The 18016-nt window shown below is 48.1% G+C and overlaps 1 protein-coding gene across 1 annotated transcript in view; it reads right to left on the bottom strand.

Moving 5' to 3' along the window:
- LOC311120726 (E3 ubiquitin-protein ligase TRIM71-like) overlaps positions 1 to 9507 on the bottom strand; it is a 34086-nt gene extending 24579 nt beyond the window's left edge. The window contains exon 1 of the mRNA XM_084195303.1: positions 8720 to 9507. Coding sequence (XP_084051429.1) covers positions 8720 to 9469 — 750 coding nt within the window. The 5' untranslated portion in view covers positions 9470 to 9507. The remainder of the gene's footprint in view (positions 1 to 8719) is intronic.
- Positions 9508 to 18016: the final 8509 nt, after the last annotated feature.

The raw sequence follows: 18016 nt of genomic DNA, 5'->3' as shown, positions 1-18016 counted from the left end.
TGCATAGCCACTAACATCACACCATTGTGTCAGAAATTCCTGCCCTGGGAAATACTGTTAAAAAACATTTCTGTGGAACAACCATGATTGTTCACATTGAGTCCTTTTCTATAATACCAGATCTGTTACCAGCCCCACATACCAGATATTTCTATACCAGATATAGGCCCTGTGTAGCTCAGTTGGTAGAGCATGGCGCTTGCAACGCCAGGGTTGTGGGTTCGTTTCCCACGGGGGGGGCCAGTATGAAAATGTACTTACTTATGGGTTTTTCCCCAATACAGCACCAGTGGGTCACCAATGATTATGTTAATGTTGCTTTAGTGTTATTTTTGGGGAATGGTGTTTCCACATAGCTAGGGCTGACACCGTGGACTTGTCAAGACAGTTCTTTGTGAGAAGGCGTTAACCCACGTTCACAGTGAGCCATTGTTATGCAAATGAAGCTGAAAAGTATCAGGGACCTGGGCCAAGGTCCCAAGTCGGCCCAGTGAGACACGGGTGCCGGCACGCATAAATGGAAACCAAAAAGTCTGAGCCTTTTGGGTAAAATACTGGGGTAAGTCCTTAGTGGAAATACGCCAATAGAGTACATTGCTCTGAATACAGAGTTCACAGGTTTGGATTTGGATAGTTTGTTTCCGTCCCTCTCAGTCTGTCACATACACACAAAGGCAATCACACACACTCCAACATATACTCCGCCACAAGCTATAAGGAAATTATTTCACTTTGTTTACATGCCTCAGCCCGGCAGGGTCAACAACAACGACAATGACGGAAAAAAGACGTCTGATCACAAATACCGACAGACATTCGCTATGCCCCATTACCCTCCTTTCAGTTCAGAAAATAGAATTGAGCATTATCCACACATTTTGGCTTCCCTTGCAGTAGCAGCTTCTGGGGGTCACCTGTGGCCAGAGCGACAAGCCTGATAGGGCTGACACAGAGAGACAGATACATAGCTTCCTGCTCCGTCCTTATCTGGGCTTTCCCGATTCCAACCAGGAGCCTTAGAGCTCAGACACACCCGTAACATTGCTGGCCGAGAGTACTTAGCAACTTAACGTAATTTGCAGAGTTCGCACCGATTTTACATGTTGAATCGTTAAAACATTTTTCGGCAGTCAGACATCTGTAGATCTACATTTGGTGCGATGTGCACACACACACACGACAGAGAGAACAAGAGATAAGAGGGAGGAAGAGAGCCTGCCTCCAATCCTGACAATCCAGCCCTGTTACAATTCCTCCCTTTCCCTCTTTTCCTCCCCCCTCCCCAACACTCCTGCTCTCTCATTAGGGAGCTCCCGTTGGCTTGTTGCCACACAAAACGCTGATGTAAACTGGTCCAGATACGACAGAGGGGGGGCGGCGGCTGGCAGTAAGCGATATGATTGGCCGGTTCTCCAACAGGGAAGGAAAACACAACAACGGTCAGCTGGCCTCTTCAGCAGCAGGTGACGGAAAAAGAGGAGGGGACAAGAGAGGAGGAGAAACATGGAGGAAGAGGAAAGAGCAAAAAAAATATAGAGATCAAATTTGAGATTGAAGGAACAGCAGAATAAAGATGAAGACAGGAGAGAAAGAAAGAGAGAGAGGGGAAGCTAAAAAGGGAGTGAGAAAGAGGGTAGGAAGGAAGGAAGGAAGGAAGGGGAGGGGTGTGTGAAAGAGTAGTGAAGCAGCTGGTAGGTATTTTGTTTTGCTCGTCTGACATGCATGCTAAGTGTGTGTGTGTGTGTGTGTGTGTGTGTGTGTGTGTGTGTAGGAGCTAAAGTCGAGGGTCAGGCAGCTATCCTCCACCAGGCCATGACACACACCAGCATGTCAGCCTAAAGAGAGTGACCCGTACATGGAAGTGTCCTGCTTACACAGGGAAGCTGACACTTCCACATGAGGGATTGCCTTGGGTGTGTGAAGAGGATCATAGTACACACAGGAACATCTGCCATTGTTATAATGAAGTTGAATATTAATGACAGTGTGTGACATCAACAGAACTACTACTGATAAATATTAATAATCCCCCATGAGTTCGGCAGATTAAAGACATGATGACAAGAAAAACACTAAGGAGAAAGAGGACAGCGTGTGGTCAGAGGGGGACAGCGTGTGGTCAGAGGGGGACAGCGTGTTGTCAGAGGGGGACAGCGTGTGGTCAGAGGGGGACAGCGCGCGGTCAGAGGGGGACAGCGCGCGGTCAGAGGGGGACAGCGCGCGGTCAGAGGGGGACAGCGTGCGGTCAGAGGGGGACAGCGTGCGGTCAGAGGGGGACAGCGTGCGGTCAGAGGGGGACAGCGTGTGGTCAGAGGGGGACAGCGCGTGGTCAGAGGGGGACATCGTGTGGTCAGAGGGGGACAGCGCGCGGTCAGAGGGGGACAGCAGGAAACATAAAATGTCTAGTCTAGAGCCCGACCTATATGTTTTTTTTGGGGTCCTACACCCATTTTGGGGGGGACAAAACTAACTGATAATGATATATCTGCCGACATACTGTTTCACAGCGGGAAAATGAAAGTGTCATTATTCCACACTGAATTCTCCTAACTTGCCATCCAAAAGAGCAATTGTCCAATAACTATGCTTCAAATATTGATTTTATACATTGACAATAATGACACATCATGAAAATGGCAGTAAGTGTTCTGATGAGCATGAGAGTCCCTTTTTTCATTCTATCTATTGAATATCGGTTGAATTTTCATCCAATACCAATACAGTGGTAAAAGGCCAAGGTCTATCGTCTCTCTCTCTATCCATTAACTCAATACAGACAGATCCACATCAAAGCTGCCCACGAGGGAGACACACACAGGAAACATTGGGGCAGTTCTCCAATTGTGAGGCACATGTTGTGAATTAATACCCTGGAAGTCAGACTTCACATAATCTAACTCTGCTGGCTGCTCAGAAACACAAATCTTCGTAGGATAAGGGCCCACAGATGGGAGATGCAGGAAGAAAGAGGAACTCAAACTTCGATGCCTGCCCTCCACACACACACACAGCACCAAAAGGGAATACAGTGCAGCAATGTGACTGTGTGTGGAAAAACCCAGGCCAGACAGAAAGGTATATTCCATGAGGTGTATGGAGAGTCAACAATTACTCCATCACCTTCATAACTACTGTCTTCAACATACTGCTGATGAGAAACACAGACTGTGTGTGTATGTGTACACACACACACACACACACACAGAGAGAGAGACAGACAGCGAGACAGACAGCGACAGAGACAGAGAGAGAGAGAGACAGACAGAGAGAGAGAGAGCGACAGAGAGACAGACACAGAGAGAGAGAGACAGACATGGAGAGAGAGACATACATGGAGAGAGATAAGGAGAGAGAGACGGAGAGAGAGACGGAGAGAGAGAACTTGAGGCCCAAATTCAGTTACGGGAATTCCTTTGCTGTTGTATCAGTCTCAGCCCTGGGTCAAGTTTCCTCTTAAAGCCTCATAAACTGACTGTACGTGTGTCAGATAAGGCTCTCCTTTCCGATGTCTCTCTGATCATGGCCTTTTCTCAATTGGATTTGCTCAACTCCTGCGTCCTCTCTCGGCTCCTTTGGAAAAAGGTGAAAGGTAATCGAGGAGAGGGAATGAACTGAGACTCAGACAAATGACATTTACAGGGGTAGATCCCAATATAAATGTGTAAAGTTATAAAAAGTTATTGCTAGATGTGCAAGACAATTTCTAGATAAAACGATAAGTGTGGTTTTTAAACGTGTGCATGCTTTTCTCTTCAGACAAAACAACAGCTGATTCAAAGGGGGGTGTGGCAGATTTCAAAACTCTTCCATGAAGGACTTAGGTAGGATACATAAGACTATCCTTGATTAAACTTCCTTTCACCTACTAACGAATTGACATCTCAACCACTCATCGGTTTCCGGGTCACAGAGGAGAGAGGACGGAGGAGTGAGGGTGGAGGACGGACTTTTACTCAAATGAGAAAAGGCCCATGTTACGGCTGTATGAACCTAAAGCCAGTCGTTCATTTCAGCGTGACACAGGAAGAGACTCTCTGGGAGGCCAAATACAGTTGCTGCACTACCATTATGTTGGGTACTAGCAACACAAATACAGTCAAATGCCTTTCTTTCAGCTCTAAACCCAACAATGCAGTAATCAATAATGTAATACTAGAAATAACATCAGGTAGAACAAAAACACAAAATTAAGAAGAACTTGAGAAAATACGTAAGCACACTATACAGGGTCAGTTCCATTACCATATTTACAATGTGCAGGGATACTGGAGTGATGGAGGTAGATATGTATAGGGGTCAGGAGACTATATACAGGGTCAGTTCAGGTACCATATTTACAATGTGCAGGGATACTGGAGTGATAGAGGTAGATATGTATAGGGGTAAGGTGACTATATACAGGGTCAGTTCCAATACCATATTAACAATGTGCAGGGATACTGGAGTGATAGAGGTAGATATGTATAGGGGTAAGGTGACTATATACAGGGTCAGTTCAGGTACCATATTAACAATGTGCAGGGATACTGGAGTGATAAGAGGTAGATATGTATAGGGGTAAGGTGACTATATACAGGGTCAGTTCAGGTACCATATTAACAATGTGCAGGGATACTGGAGTGATAAGAGGTAGATATGTATAGGGGTAAGGTGACTATATACAGGGTCAGTTCCAATACTATATTTACAATGTGCAGGGATACTGGAGTGATAAGAGGTAGATATGTATAGTGGTAAGGTGACTAGGCATCAGGATATATGATAAACAGAATAGCAGCAGCGTATATGATGATTGTATACGAGTGGGTGTAGTCAGTATATCTGTACAGTATGTGCATCTTATTTGTGTGTGTGAGCAAATTAGTGTTTGGGTGTAGGGTCCTGTGAATGTGCATATCCTAGTAGCAATTGTGTTAGCTATTTAGTTACCCAAATAGCTACGGCTTGGGGATAGAAGCTGTTCAGGAGCCTGTTGTTGTCATACTGGATGCACTGGTTCCGCTTGCCGTGCGGAAGCAGAGAGAACAGTCTATGGCTTGGAGGTAGAACGTATACAAAACAGTCACGATAACAGCTGAAAACTCCCTCGGGGAGGTAGAAGGGTCTGCATTTAACCATCAGGTATTCCAAGACGGGTGACCAACGGGTGGACACTTAAACCGTGCTCCAGTGAGCACACCAGTTATTGTTGATGAGGAGGCAAACCCCCTCCCCCTCTCAATTTCCCTGCGTGTGTGTTTTCAGAACTGGTTCTCGCCTAACAACCACAAGCAGAAGATCCTGTTGAACCAGTAGACAAGGGAATGGGGTCTCCAGTCTCTCTCCTAATACATGGACAGAGGTTAGGGGATGTGTGTGACAAAGAGAAACAATGAGTGACTTGTGCTGTGGAAATGGGTGTTAAACTGGATACAAGGTCCACAATGGATTCTGGACAAACAGCATTCCCACCCCCCCAACATCCCCCACCCGCCGATCCAAGACTACCAAGAGGGGAGTAGGTTACACGTGTGTGTGTGTGTGTGTGTGTGTGTCTAACACACACACACACACACCCACTTCCATTTCCAAACAACCCGCATTCCTCGTTTTACAAGCCCACCACCCCTGCTTGAATACCAACCAACCAACCATTCAACCCTCTATACTACACTGCCCCCAACACTACACTACCCCCCAACCCCAACACTACACTACCCCCCAACCCCTGCACCAACACTACACTACCCCAACACTACTCTACCCAAACACTACCCCCCAACCCCTTCCCCAACACTACCCCCCAACACTACCCCAACACTACCCCCAACCCCTTCCCCAACACTACCCCCCAACACTACACTACCCCAACCCCTTCCCCAACACTACCCCCCAACCCCTGCCCCAACACTACCCCCCAACCCCTGCCCCAACACTACTCTACCCAACCCCTGCCCCAACACTACCCCAACACTACCCCAACACTACCCCCCAACCCCTGCCCCAACACTACCCCCCAACCCCTGCCCCAACACTACCCCCCAACCCCTGCCCCAACACTACTCTACCCCAACCCCAACCCCTGCCCCAACACTACCCCCCAACCCCAACACTACCCCAACCCCAACCCCAACACTACTCTACCCAACCCCTGCCCCAACACTACCCCAACACTACTCTACCCAACCCCAACACTACTCTACACAACCCCTGCCCCAACACTACCCCAACACTACTCTACCCCAACCCCAACACTACTCTACCCAACCCCTGCCCCAACACTACCCCAACACTACTCTACCCAACCCCTGCCCCAACACTACCCCCCAACCCCTTCCCCAACACTACCCCCCAACCCCTGCCCCAACACTACCCCCCAACCCCTGCCCCAACACTACCCCCCAACCCCTGCCTCAACACTACCCCCCAACCCCTTCCCCAACACTACCCCCCAACCCCTGCCCCAACACTACCCCCCAACCCCTGCCCCAACACTACCCCCCAACCCCTGCCTCAACACTACCCCCCAACCCCTGCCCCAACACTACCCCAACACTACTCTACCCAACCCCTGCCCCAACACTACCCCCCAACCCCTGCCCCAACACTACCCCCCAACCCCTGCCCCAACACTACCCCCCAACCCCTGCCCCAACACTACCCCCCAACCCCTGCCCCAACACTACTCTACCCCAACCCCAACCCCTGCCCCAACACTACCCCCCAACCCCAACACTACTCTACCCCAACCCCAACACTACTCTACCCAACCCCTGCCCCAACACTACCCCAACACTACTCTACCCAACCCCAACACTACCCCAACACTACTCTACCCAACCCCTGCCCCAACACTACCCCAACACTACTCTACCCAACCCCAACACTACCCCAACACTACTCTACCCAACCCCTGCCCCAACACTACCCCAACACTACTCTACCCAACCCCTGCCCCAACACTACCCCCCAACCCCTTCCCCAACACTACCCCCCAACCCCTGCCCCAACACTACCCCCCAACCCCTGCCTCAACACTACTCTACCCCCCAACCCCTTCCCCAACACTACCCCCCAACCCCTTCCCCAACACTACCCCCCAACCCCTGCCCCAACACTACCCCCCAACCCCTTCCCCAACACTACCCCCCAACCCCAACACTACTCTACCCAACCCCAACACTACCCCAACACTACTCTACCCAACCCCTTCCCCAACACTACCCCCCAACCCCTGCCCCAACACTACCCCCCAACCCCTGCCCCAACACTACTCTACCCCCAACCCCTGCCCCAACACTACCCCCCAACCCCTGCCCCAACACTACCCCCCAACCCCTGCCACAACACTACCCCGCAACCCCAACACTACTCTACCCAACCCCAACACTACTCTACCCAACCCCAACACTACTCTACCCAACCCCAACACTACTCTACCCTACCCCAACACTACTCTACCCAACCCCTGCCCCAACACTACCCCCCAACCCCTGCCCCAACACTACCCCCCAACCCCTGCCCCAACACTACTCTACCCAACCCCTGCCCCAACACTACCCCAACACTACCCCAACACTACCCCCCAACCCCTGCCCCAACACTACCCCCCAACCCCTGCCCCAACACTACCCCCCAACCCCTGCCCCAACACTACTCTACCCCAACCCCAACCCCAACACTACCCCCCAACCCCAACACTACTCTACCCCAACCCCAACACTACTCTACCCAACCCCTGCCCCAACACTACCCCAACACTACTCTACCCAACCCCAACACTACCCCAACACTACTCTACCCAACCCCTGCCCCAACACTACCCCAACACTACTCTACCCAACCCCTGCCCCAACACTACCCCCCAACCCCTTCCCCAACACTACCCCCCAACCCCTTCCCCAACACTACCCCCCAACCCCTGCCCCAACACTACCCCCCAACCCCTTCCCCAACACTACCCCCCAACCCCAACACTACTCTACCCAACCCCAACACTACCCCAACACTACTCTACCCAACCCCTTCCCCAACACTACCCCCCAACCCCTGCCCCAACACTACCCCCCAACCCCTGCCCCAACACTACCCCCCAACCCCTGCCACAACACTACCCCGCAACCCCTGCCACAACACTACCCCGCAACCCCAACACTACTCTACCCAACCCCAACACTACTCTACCCAACCCTACTCTACCCAACCCCAACACTACCCTACCCCAACACTACTCTACCCAACCCCTGCCCCAACACTACCCCCCAACCCCTGCCCCAACACTACCCCAACACTACTCTACCCCCCAACCCCTGCCCCAACACTACTCTACCCAACCCCTGCCCCAACACTACCCCCCAACCTTACTGGCTGTGTGTGTGTCCCTACTTCCAACAGCAGCCAACGGGGGGGGGGGGGGGGGGGGGGGGGGTTATACACAGTTCATGTTGGTGTTTGTTTGTTTTTGACATAGCTGTGTCTGTGTGTACAGAGTGAATGTGAGAGGGTCAATGTGCAGTATACAGTAGGAGAACTATGGCCATATAAAGACCAGCTGTAAGGACTGAACCTATAGCTGCAGCAAGCGCAGTGGTGTTCCAACCGGAAACCCTGCGGATCCAGAGAGTGAAGGCAATACCTCCTGTGCCATAGAGGCCCAGACCTCAGTCGTTTGAGTGTGTGTGTGTGTGTGTGTGGGTGTGTGTGGGTGTGTGCACGTATCATTTCATTCCTGTGTTCCTACCTTGTTGTCGTGGTGCTGACAGAAGCTCATTCTATCCTGGAACAAAGACAGCAGGGAGAAGTTGGACTGGAAGGACTGGGTCAGGGTCAACCCCACACCTCCTCCTACCCCCCCTCCTCCACCTCCGACGGGGCTGGCCTTGACTAGGCTCACGTGGTGCAGGCTCTCAGCCAGCCTCTCCACGAAGTGGTCCTTGGTCAGCCGGACCCTCTGGTGTGCTCGGATGCAGTTATCACACAGGTACTCCTGGCAGTCCAGGCAGTGGGAGCTGGCCGGGTTCCCCTCGTCACAGGAGCTGCACTGGGGCTCTCCCAGGCGGTGCGGGAGGAGGAGCCCGCCGTGGGGGTGGTGGAACCCGGGTATGGAGCCCCCGCCGACCCACCGGTGGCCGTTCTTATTCTGGACGAGTTGGAGCTGCTCCTCTGAGCTCACGACCACGTCCAGAAGGTTACTCAAGAGGAAGTTGGAGGAAGGGAGCGAGTCCACTCCGGCCTCGGAGACGGAGACCTTCTGGTCGCAGGTGGGGCAGCGGAGTTTGAGAGGGTCCCTATGATTGCGCTGGCCCTCCAGACACTGCCTGCAGAAGGCGTGCAGGCAGGGGAGGACATGGAGGCGCCGGGAGGAGGAGGACGACGAGTGAGAGGAGGAGGAGGAGGTGGAGGAGTTGCAGGAGATGGGAGCAGAGGAGGAGCCGCAGAGCTCCTTGCAGAGAGGACAGGTCTGCAGGTCGGAGTCTGAGAATGAAGCCATCTGAGGTGTTTTAAACAAGGCTACACTTTATAAGAACATGAGGTATTAGTGAGACTGAGGTATTAATTTAGTAAACGTTAGTTAGTTATTCCAGTCGTGTTCTGTGGAAAACCGCCAGAGGTTCGCGGTAGATAGGATAGCATAAGCCTGTAAGTGTTATCTCCTAAACATAACCCTCAACTGACGCCAGATATGCAGATACTGGCTGAGAGAAACGCCGTTTAAAAATTCTGAATCGCATGATTTTTAAAGATTATCCTATAGAAAATCAAATCTGCAATATTGACTTCAGTTCACAATGATTCAATCACTACACTTGGATAAGGCTTTAGAACAACTATTACTGACTACTCACTACTCATTACAATGATGGTCAACTTTACATACATCTATTCTATTATTTCTTGGATGGGCTATTTTCATGAGCGCATGTCGAAAAGTCACATTTAGAGTTGACTGATATTGGTTTATATTTGTTTGTTTGTTGTGGTTTAGATGTGGCGGGTTTTGAGAATAATCTGAAAACAGAATTTGTATAGGATCCTCCGCAAGGTGCCCAAAACTCCTTCTATCCTCCTCCACCGACACACCATCACCCCTTCTCCCCGCCCCCAATGAATTTACCGACAATGTCAAAATCTTTCGTCCCGTTTCAGACCCGTGTTGTCGCTCTCTCTAGTCCACCATCAGGGCACTCTCCGACGGCGTCGGAGGCTTACAAACGGCGGTGGCTGTGGTTCACTCTCTTTCAGCCCACAAGACCGTAAATTATTCATCAAAGCACTGGCTCACCAGCAACGCGATCTCATTGCCGCACTTTAGGTCCGTTTGGCGACAAAATAACCCCCACTTCTTTACGCAGTCCCACAGTCGAAGACCCAGGCATGTATGTATTTAGGCTACGTACGCAATGCTCTCCCTTCTTTCTCTGCACCGGGCTTTTCCACGCACCTCTCTGGAACCTTAGTTGGAGGGGGAATGGCACGAGCCTTCGAGCCTCTTCAATCGCATGAGCCAAAAGGAACTCCAATGGAAAAGCTGGTTTAAACAATTCTGTAGGCCCTGGTAAACGGGCTCTGAAATATAAAACACACACAACCCGGTGCGCTCCTATCGCTGGCCGCGCTCTCCGTCCCGTCCTGTTTATAGGCGTGCGTAGACTGAGCCTCCAAACGCTTTAAACGTTCTTCTTCTTCTTCTTCTTCTTCTTCTTCGACAAGGTTTATTGGCAGACTACACCCATAAGGTGTATTGCCGCCACCTACTGTATGGAGTAGTTCAATTCCTCCCCAAAACGATATAGTGTATGTTTAAAAATAGATTTTTTAAAATAATAACAATAAACAAATAAATAAATCATACTACCTACAAATGTTTGTTTTTTTTGCTAACCCCAACCTTAACCCTTTCCTAACCTTAACATTAATTATCCTAACCTGCAGCGTAAGTTCTCCTAAACCTGCTACGAAATGTCAATTTTGAAAAAAGCTGTATCCCTTCTAGACAAAACTCCTTTAATTCTACTTGGAGGAATAGACACACACTTCAGCCATGGCTGGGAGGAGGGAAGGGGAGTGGGGAAGGGGCTTAGCTGATTGCTTGCACCGGGGTGAGGGAGGCTCTAGTCCTGGTGATTGAGATGTGTACTATAGACACAGGCAAATAGGCCTACATTAGATAAAACAATACAAAATGTCCAGACAGGTGATTTAGACTGTTATTTATAGCCCAATATGATTAGAAAGAAGAGAGGGTTTGGAGAAGAGAGAGAGACGGAGGAAAACAGGGTTTGGAGAAGAGAGAGAGACGGAGGAAAACAGGGTTTGGAGACAGGGAGAGAGACAGAGGAAAACAGGGTTTGGAGACATAGGGAGACAGACAGAGGAAAACAGGGTTTGGAGACAGAGAGACAGAGGAAAACAGGGTTTGGAGACAGGGAGAGAGACAGAGGAAAACAGGGTTTGGAGACATAGGGAGAGAGACAGAGGAAAACTGGGTTTGGAGACATAGGGAGAGAGACAGAGGAAAACTGGGTTTGGAGACAGGGAGAGAGACAGAGGGAAACAGGGTTTGGAGACAGGGAGAGAGTCGGAGGAAAACAGGGTTTGGAGACAGGGAGAGAGTCGGAGGAAAACATGGTTTGGAGACAGGGAGAGAGACAGAGGAGAACAGGGTTTGGAGACAGGGAGAGACAGAGGAAAACAGGGTTTGGAGACAGGGAGAGAGACAGAGGAAAACAGGGTTTGGAGAAGAGAGAGAGGCAGAGGAGAACAGGGTTTGGAGACAGGGAGAGACAGAGGAAAACTGGGTTTGGAGACAGGGAGAGAGACAGAGGGAAACAGGGTTTGGAGACAGGGAGAGAGTCGGAGGAAAACAGGGTTTGGAGACAGGGAGAGAGTCGGAGGAAAACATGGTTTGGAGACAGGGAGAGAGACAGAGGAGAACAGGGTTTGGAGACAGGGAGAGACAGAGGAAAACAGGGTTTGGAGACAGGGAGATAGACAGGAAAACAGGGTTTGGAGACAGGGAGAGAGTCGGAGGAAAACAGGGTTTGGAGACATAGGGAGAGAGACAGAGGAAAACAGGGTTTGGAGAAGAGAGAGAGGCAGAGGAAAACAGGGTTTGGAGAAGAGAGAGAGAGAGGAGAACAGGGTTTGGAGACGGAGAGAGACAGAGGAAAACAGGGTTCGGAGAAGAGAGAGAGACAGAGGAAAACAGGGTTTGGAGAAGAGAGAGAGACAGAGGAAAACAGGGTTTGGAGAAGAGAGAGAGAGACAGGGGAAAACAGGGTTTGGAGACAGGGAGAGAGAGAGGAAAACAGGGTTTGGAGACATAGGGAGAGAGACAGAGGAAAACAGGGTTTGGAGAAGAGAGAGAAGCAGAGGAAAACAGGGTTTGGAGACAGGGAGAGAGACAGAGGAGAACAGGATTTGGAGACAGGGAGAGAGACAGAGGAAAACAGGGTTTGGAGAAGAGAGAGAGAGAGACAGAGGAGAACAGGGTTTGGAGACAGGGAGAGAGACAGAGGAAAACAGGGTTTGGAGAAGAGAGATACAGAGGAGAACAGGGTTTGGAGACAGGGAGAGACAGAGGAAAACAGGGTTTGGAGACAGGGAGAGAGACAGAGGAAAACAGGGTTTGGAGAAGAGAGAGAGGCAGAGGAGAACAGGGTTTGGAGACAGGGAGAGAGAGAGGAAAACAGGGTTTGGAGAAGAGAGAGACAGAGGAGAACAGGGTTTGGAGACAGGGAGAGACAGAGGAAAACAGGGTTTGGAGACAGGGAGAGAGACAGAGGAAAACAGGGTTTGGAGACAGGGAGAGAGTCGGAGGAAAACAGGGTTTGGAGACATAGGGAGAGAGGAAAACAGGGTTTGGAGAAGAGAGAGAGTGAAAAAAAAGTTAAAAGGAGAAGGAGGGCGAAAGGAGAGTTCAGGATGCTGCTTTTCAGACAATCACTCTTCTATGTACCTGTATCTGTCTGTCTGTCTGTCTGTGTGTCTGTGCTGTCCTCAGCTAACACGAGCGCCAGCGTCTGTCCTAAAATAAAAAAACAACAACATTAAATCACATGATTCAGTGTGTCCCTCCATGCTAAGACCCCAGGGATACACATGGCTGGAGAGGGAGGTTTAAGGCCCCACACACTGTCGAGACAGAGACGTGCTGGGAGTCAGTGGGGTGCAATGCTACAGAACACTCAGATAGAAAAACATTATGTAGGACAGACATACATCAGATAAAATCCATTATTTAGCATGTGTTGTGTTCCCCCAAACCCTTGGGCTCAGTTCCATCTGTTCCTAGACCCCTTCCCTTCCCATAGTTCTGTCAACACGCACAGACCTGAAATGACCGGATCAGGGTCTCTCTCTCTAAACGAGGGAACATATCGAGACACCACCTCCACGTTTTTGTTTCTATGTATGGCAAAAGCAGAGGATACACCCCCTAGTGGCGCTCAGGTAGCATTACCACCTTCAGCACATAATTATTCCACTTAGCAGGCGCTTCCATATAATAATAATATGCCATTTAGCAGACGCTTTTATCCAAAGCGACTTACAGTCATGCGTGCATACATTGTTTTGTGTATGGGTGGTCCCGGGGATCGAACCCACTACCTTGGCGTTACAAGCGCCGTGCTCTACCAGCTGAGCTACAGAGGACCACATCTCAAGCCACTGGTAGTACAGTGAGTGTATCCACTTATAGAATGTGGGGGTTGAACCCGCGACTTTGGCATTGCTAGTTCCTTGACCTTACCAACAGCCACACAGGAAAACAGCACACATTACTGTTAACAAACAAATCCACAACACACATTACTGATAACAAAGTCAGTAATTGAGTTTATTTTTCACTGTTGTAAAGAAATATAAAATAACAGACTGACACTGAAGAGAGAGAAACCTTTAGACTGTGGTTCCAGAAGAACAATCAATGCATTATACAACCAAACATCATACCTACAGTACACTGAAATGGTGTTCTCATCGCTAGTGTGAGTGTGATTTGAAGGAGTCAGGCGCAGGAGGGTAAATGACCAAATACAGAGTTTATTCCGTAGGAAACAGTTACGCTGGATAGCGTCAACAAAATACAGGCACACGGGGAACAATAGCCCCAGAAATACAAGGTACGGGTAGCTCAACCGAGCTACATTCAAATCACAAATAACAATCACCCACAAGGACAAGGGGCCAGAGGGAACACGTATACACGGAGTAATGCGGGGATATGAACCAGGTGTGTGTAATTGACAAGACAAGACAAATGGAATGATGAATAACGGAGCGGCAGTGGCTAGTAAGCCGGTGACGACGAACGCCGAAGCCTGCCCGAACAAGGAGGGGAGGCAGCCTCGTGACAGTCATTCAAAAGCATTATAAAAGCATATAAATAGGCCCAGGTCTGGATTTGATTAGAGCTTTGATCTAAAATTCAAGCCTGATGTTACCTGAGCCTGATGAGCCATACATTAAATACATTTTATGAGCCCAAGCCCAAAAAAGCCCATACATATATGATATAGGCTACTGCACATTACACACGACAGAAAAACATCAAAGTCCATAGATGTAGCTAGCTATATACTGTAAAGCCCATAGATGTAGCTAGCTATATAAAGCCCATAGATGTAGCTGTAGCTAGCTATATAAAGCCCATAGATGTAGCTGGCTATATAAAGCCCATAGATGTAGCTGGCTATATAAAGCCCATAGATGTAGCTAGCTATATAAAGCCCATAGATGTAGCTAGCTATATAAAGCCCATAGATGTAGCTAGCTATATAAAGCCCATAGATGTAGCTAGCTATATAAAGCACATAGATGTAGCTGGCTATATAAAGCCCATAGATGTAGCTAGCTATATAAAGCCCATAGATGTAGCTGGCTATATAAAGCCCATAGATGTAGCTAGCTATATAAAGCCCATAGATGTAGCTAGCTATATAAAGCCCATAGATGTAGCTAGCTATATAAAGCCCATAGATGTAGCTAGCTATATAAAGCCCATAGATGTAGCTGGCTATATAAAGCCCATAGATGTAGCTAGCTATATAAAGCCCATATATGTAGCTGGCTATATAAAGCCCATAGATGTAGCTAGCTATATAAAGCCCATAGATGTAGATAGCTATATAAAAGCCCATAGATGTAGCTAGCTATATGCTATCTTGGGTAAATCAATGAAACTAGCTCCAGTAGGCTAATCTTTTTTAGTGTAAACTGTATTACTGTACTGTATTGTATTATACTGTATTATATGGACTGGAATTATGTACATTGTTCAAACCATGATAAAGCAGAAGCAGAAGAGAGATGTAGCTGGCTATATAAAGCCCATAGATGTAGCTAGCTATATAAAGCCCATAGATGTATCTAGCTATATAAAGCCCATAGATGTAGCTGGCTATATAAAGCCCATAGATGTAGCTAGCTATATAAAGCCCATAGATGTAGCTGGCTATATAAAAGCCCATAGATGTAGCTGGCTATATAAAGCCCATAGATGTAGCTAGCTATATAAAGCCCATAGATGTAGCTAGCTATATAAAGCCCATAGATGTAGCTAGCTATATAAAGCCCATAGATGTAGCTAGCTATATAAAGCCCATAGATGTAGCTAGCTATATGCTCTTTTGGGTAAATAAATGAAACTAGCTCCAGTAGGCTAATCTTTTTTAGTGTGAACTGTATTACTGTACTGTATTGTATTATACTGTATTATATGGACTGGAATTAAGCACATCGTTCAAACCATGATAAAGCAGAAGAGAACATGTGATTCTGGTGCAGCACATGCGGCCTACAAAGTTACAAGTATAGGCTAGCGAATTAGATTTAAATTTGGAAATATAATAGGGCCTATTTGTATAATTAGTAGGCTGACTCATATTTACCTTTCATAATATTTACCCTAATGTTATTAACCTACCTCCTCCTTCTCTCTCTAGTGTTGCTTCATTCCTTCCTCACTTTCAACAGTTAAATGAAATAAGTTTAGTTGTCCTTATCTTCATCACTCTAATGACATTCTTGAATAATGTTGGACTAGAATTAGATGCAGAAGCCTTCCACTTCTCTTCACGAAGATTGAATGGTTACGGGTCTGAATAAGTAACTGCTATAGCCTACCGCCATCGCGCATTCACTCTTCTTTCAAACTACCCATGAGTTCTATTGGCTGCTGTATTTAACATTCAGCAAACAAGAGCTTGCGTCCCTCTTCGAATAGTCTATTGATATATAATAAATAATGTAGAAAATATGTCCAGCAAGCTATTCTAGTCTAGCTTTTCCTGCATGGGACTCCAATAGCTAAGGAGTGTTTTTTTAATTAGAGAGGCCAGCGGAGCACAGGTGTGTGCGTATTGCGCAAGAGCTATGAGTTAGAAGCTTATTATGCATAACCCATATTTCATTAGCTAAATATAAGGCTAATACTGCATTGAATTGATTACCTGAAAGAGGTAGGCAAGACATACAGTGGGGAGAACAAGTATTTGAAACACTGCCGATTTTGCAGGTTTTCCTACTTACAAAGCATGTAGAGGTCTGTAATTTTTATCATAGGTACACTTCAACTGTGAGAGACGGAATCTAAAACAAAAATCCAGAAAATCACATTGTATGATTTTTAAGTAATTAATTTGCATTTTATTGCATGACATAAGTATTTAATCACCTACCAACCAGTAAGAATTCCGGCTCTCACAGACCTGTTAGTTTTTCTTTAAGAAGCCCTCCTGTTCTCCACTCATTACCTGTATTAACTGCACCTGTTTGAACTCATTACCTGTATAAAAGACACCTGTCCACACACTCAATCAAACAGACTCCAACCTCTCCACAATGGCCAAGACCAGAGAGCTGTGTAAGGACATCAGGGATAAAATTGTAGATGGGCTACAGGACAATAGGCAAGCAGCTTGGTGAGAAGGCAACAACTGTTGGCGCAATTATTAGAAAATGGAAGAAGTTCAAGATGACGGTCAATCAACCTCGGTCTGGGGCTCCATGCAAGATCTCACCTCGTGGGGCATCAATGATCATGAGGAAGGTGAGGGATCAGCCCAGAACTACACGGCAGGACTTGGTCAATGACCTGAAGAGAGCTGGGACCACAGTCTCAAAGAAAACCATTAGTAACACACTACGCCGTCATGGATTAAAATCCTGCAGCACACGCAAGGTCCCCCTGCTCAAGCCAGCGCATGTCCAGCCCCGTCTGAAGTTTGCCAATGACCATCTGGATGATCCAGAGGAGGAATGGGAGCAGGTTATGTGGTCTTATGAGACAAAAATAGAGCTTTTTGGTCTAAACTCCACTCGCCGTGTTTGGACTAAGAAGAAGGATGAGTACAACCCCAAGAACACCATCCCAACCATGAAGCATGGAGGTGGAAACATCATTCTTTGGGGATGCTTTTCTGCAAAGGGGACAGGACGACTTCACCGTATTGAGGGGAGGATGGATGGGGCCATGTATCGCAAGATCTTGGCCAACAACCTCCTTCCCTCAGTAAGAGCATTGAAGATGGGTCGTGGCTGGGTCTTCCAGCATGACAACGACCCGAAAGACACAGCCAGGGCAACTAAGGAGTGGCTCCGTAAGAAGCATCTCAAGGTCCTGGAGTGGCCTAGCCAGTCTCCAGACCTGAACCCAATAGAAAATCTTTGGAGGGAGCTGAAAGTCCGTATTGCCCAGCGACAGCCCCGAAACCTGAAGGATCTGGAGAAGGTATGGAGGAGTGGGCCAAAATCCCTGCTGCAGTGTGTGCAAACCTGGTCAAGACCTACAGGAAACGTATGATCTCTGTAATTGCAAACAAAGGTTTCTGTACCAAATATTAAGTTCTGCTTTTCTGATGTATCAAATACTTATGTCATGCAATAAAATGCAAATGAATTACTTAAAAATCATACAATGTGATTTTCTGGATTTTTGTTTTAGATTCCGTCTCTCACAGTTGAAGTGTACCTATGATAACAATTACAGACCTCTACATGCTTTGTAAGTAGGAAAACCTGCAAAATCGGCAGT

Source organism: Coregonus lavaretus, assembly GCF_964263955.1.
Source record: "Coregonus lavaretus genome assembly, contig: HAP1_SCAFFOLD_563, whole genome shotgun sequence".
Taxonomy (NCBI): domain Eukaryota; kingdom Metazoa; phylum Chordata; class Actinopteri; order Salmoniformes; family Salmonidae; genus Coregonus; species Coregonus lavaretus.
Note: the sequence above shows the minus strand (reverse complement) of the source record. Positions and strands in the feature narration are given on the sequence as shown.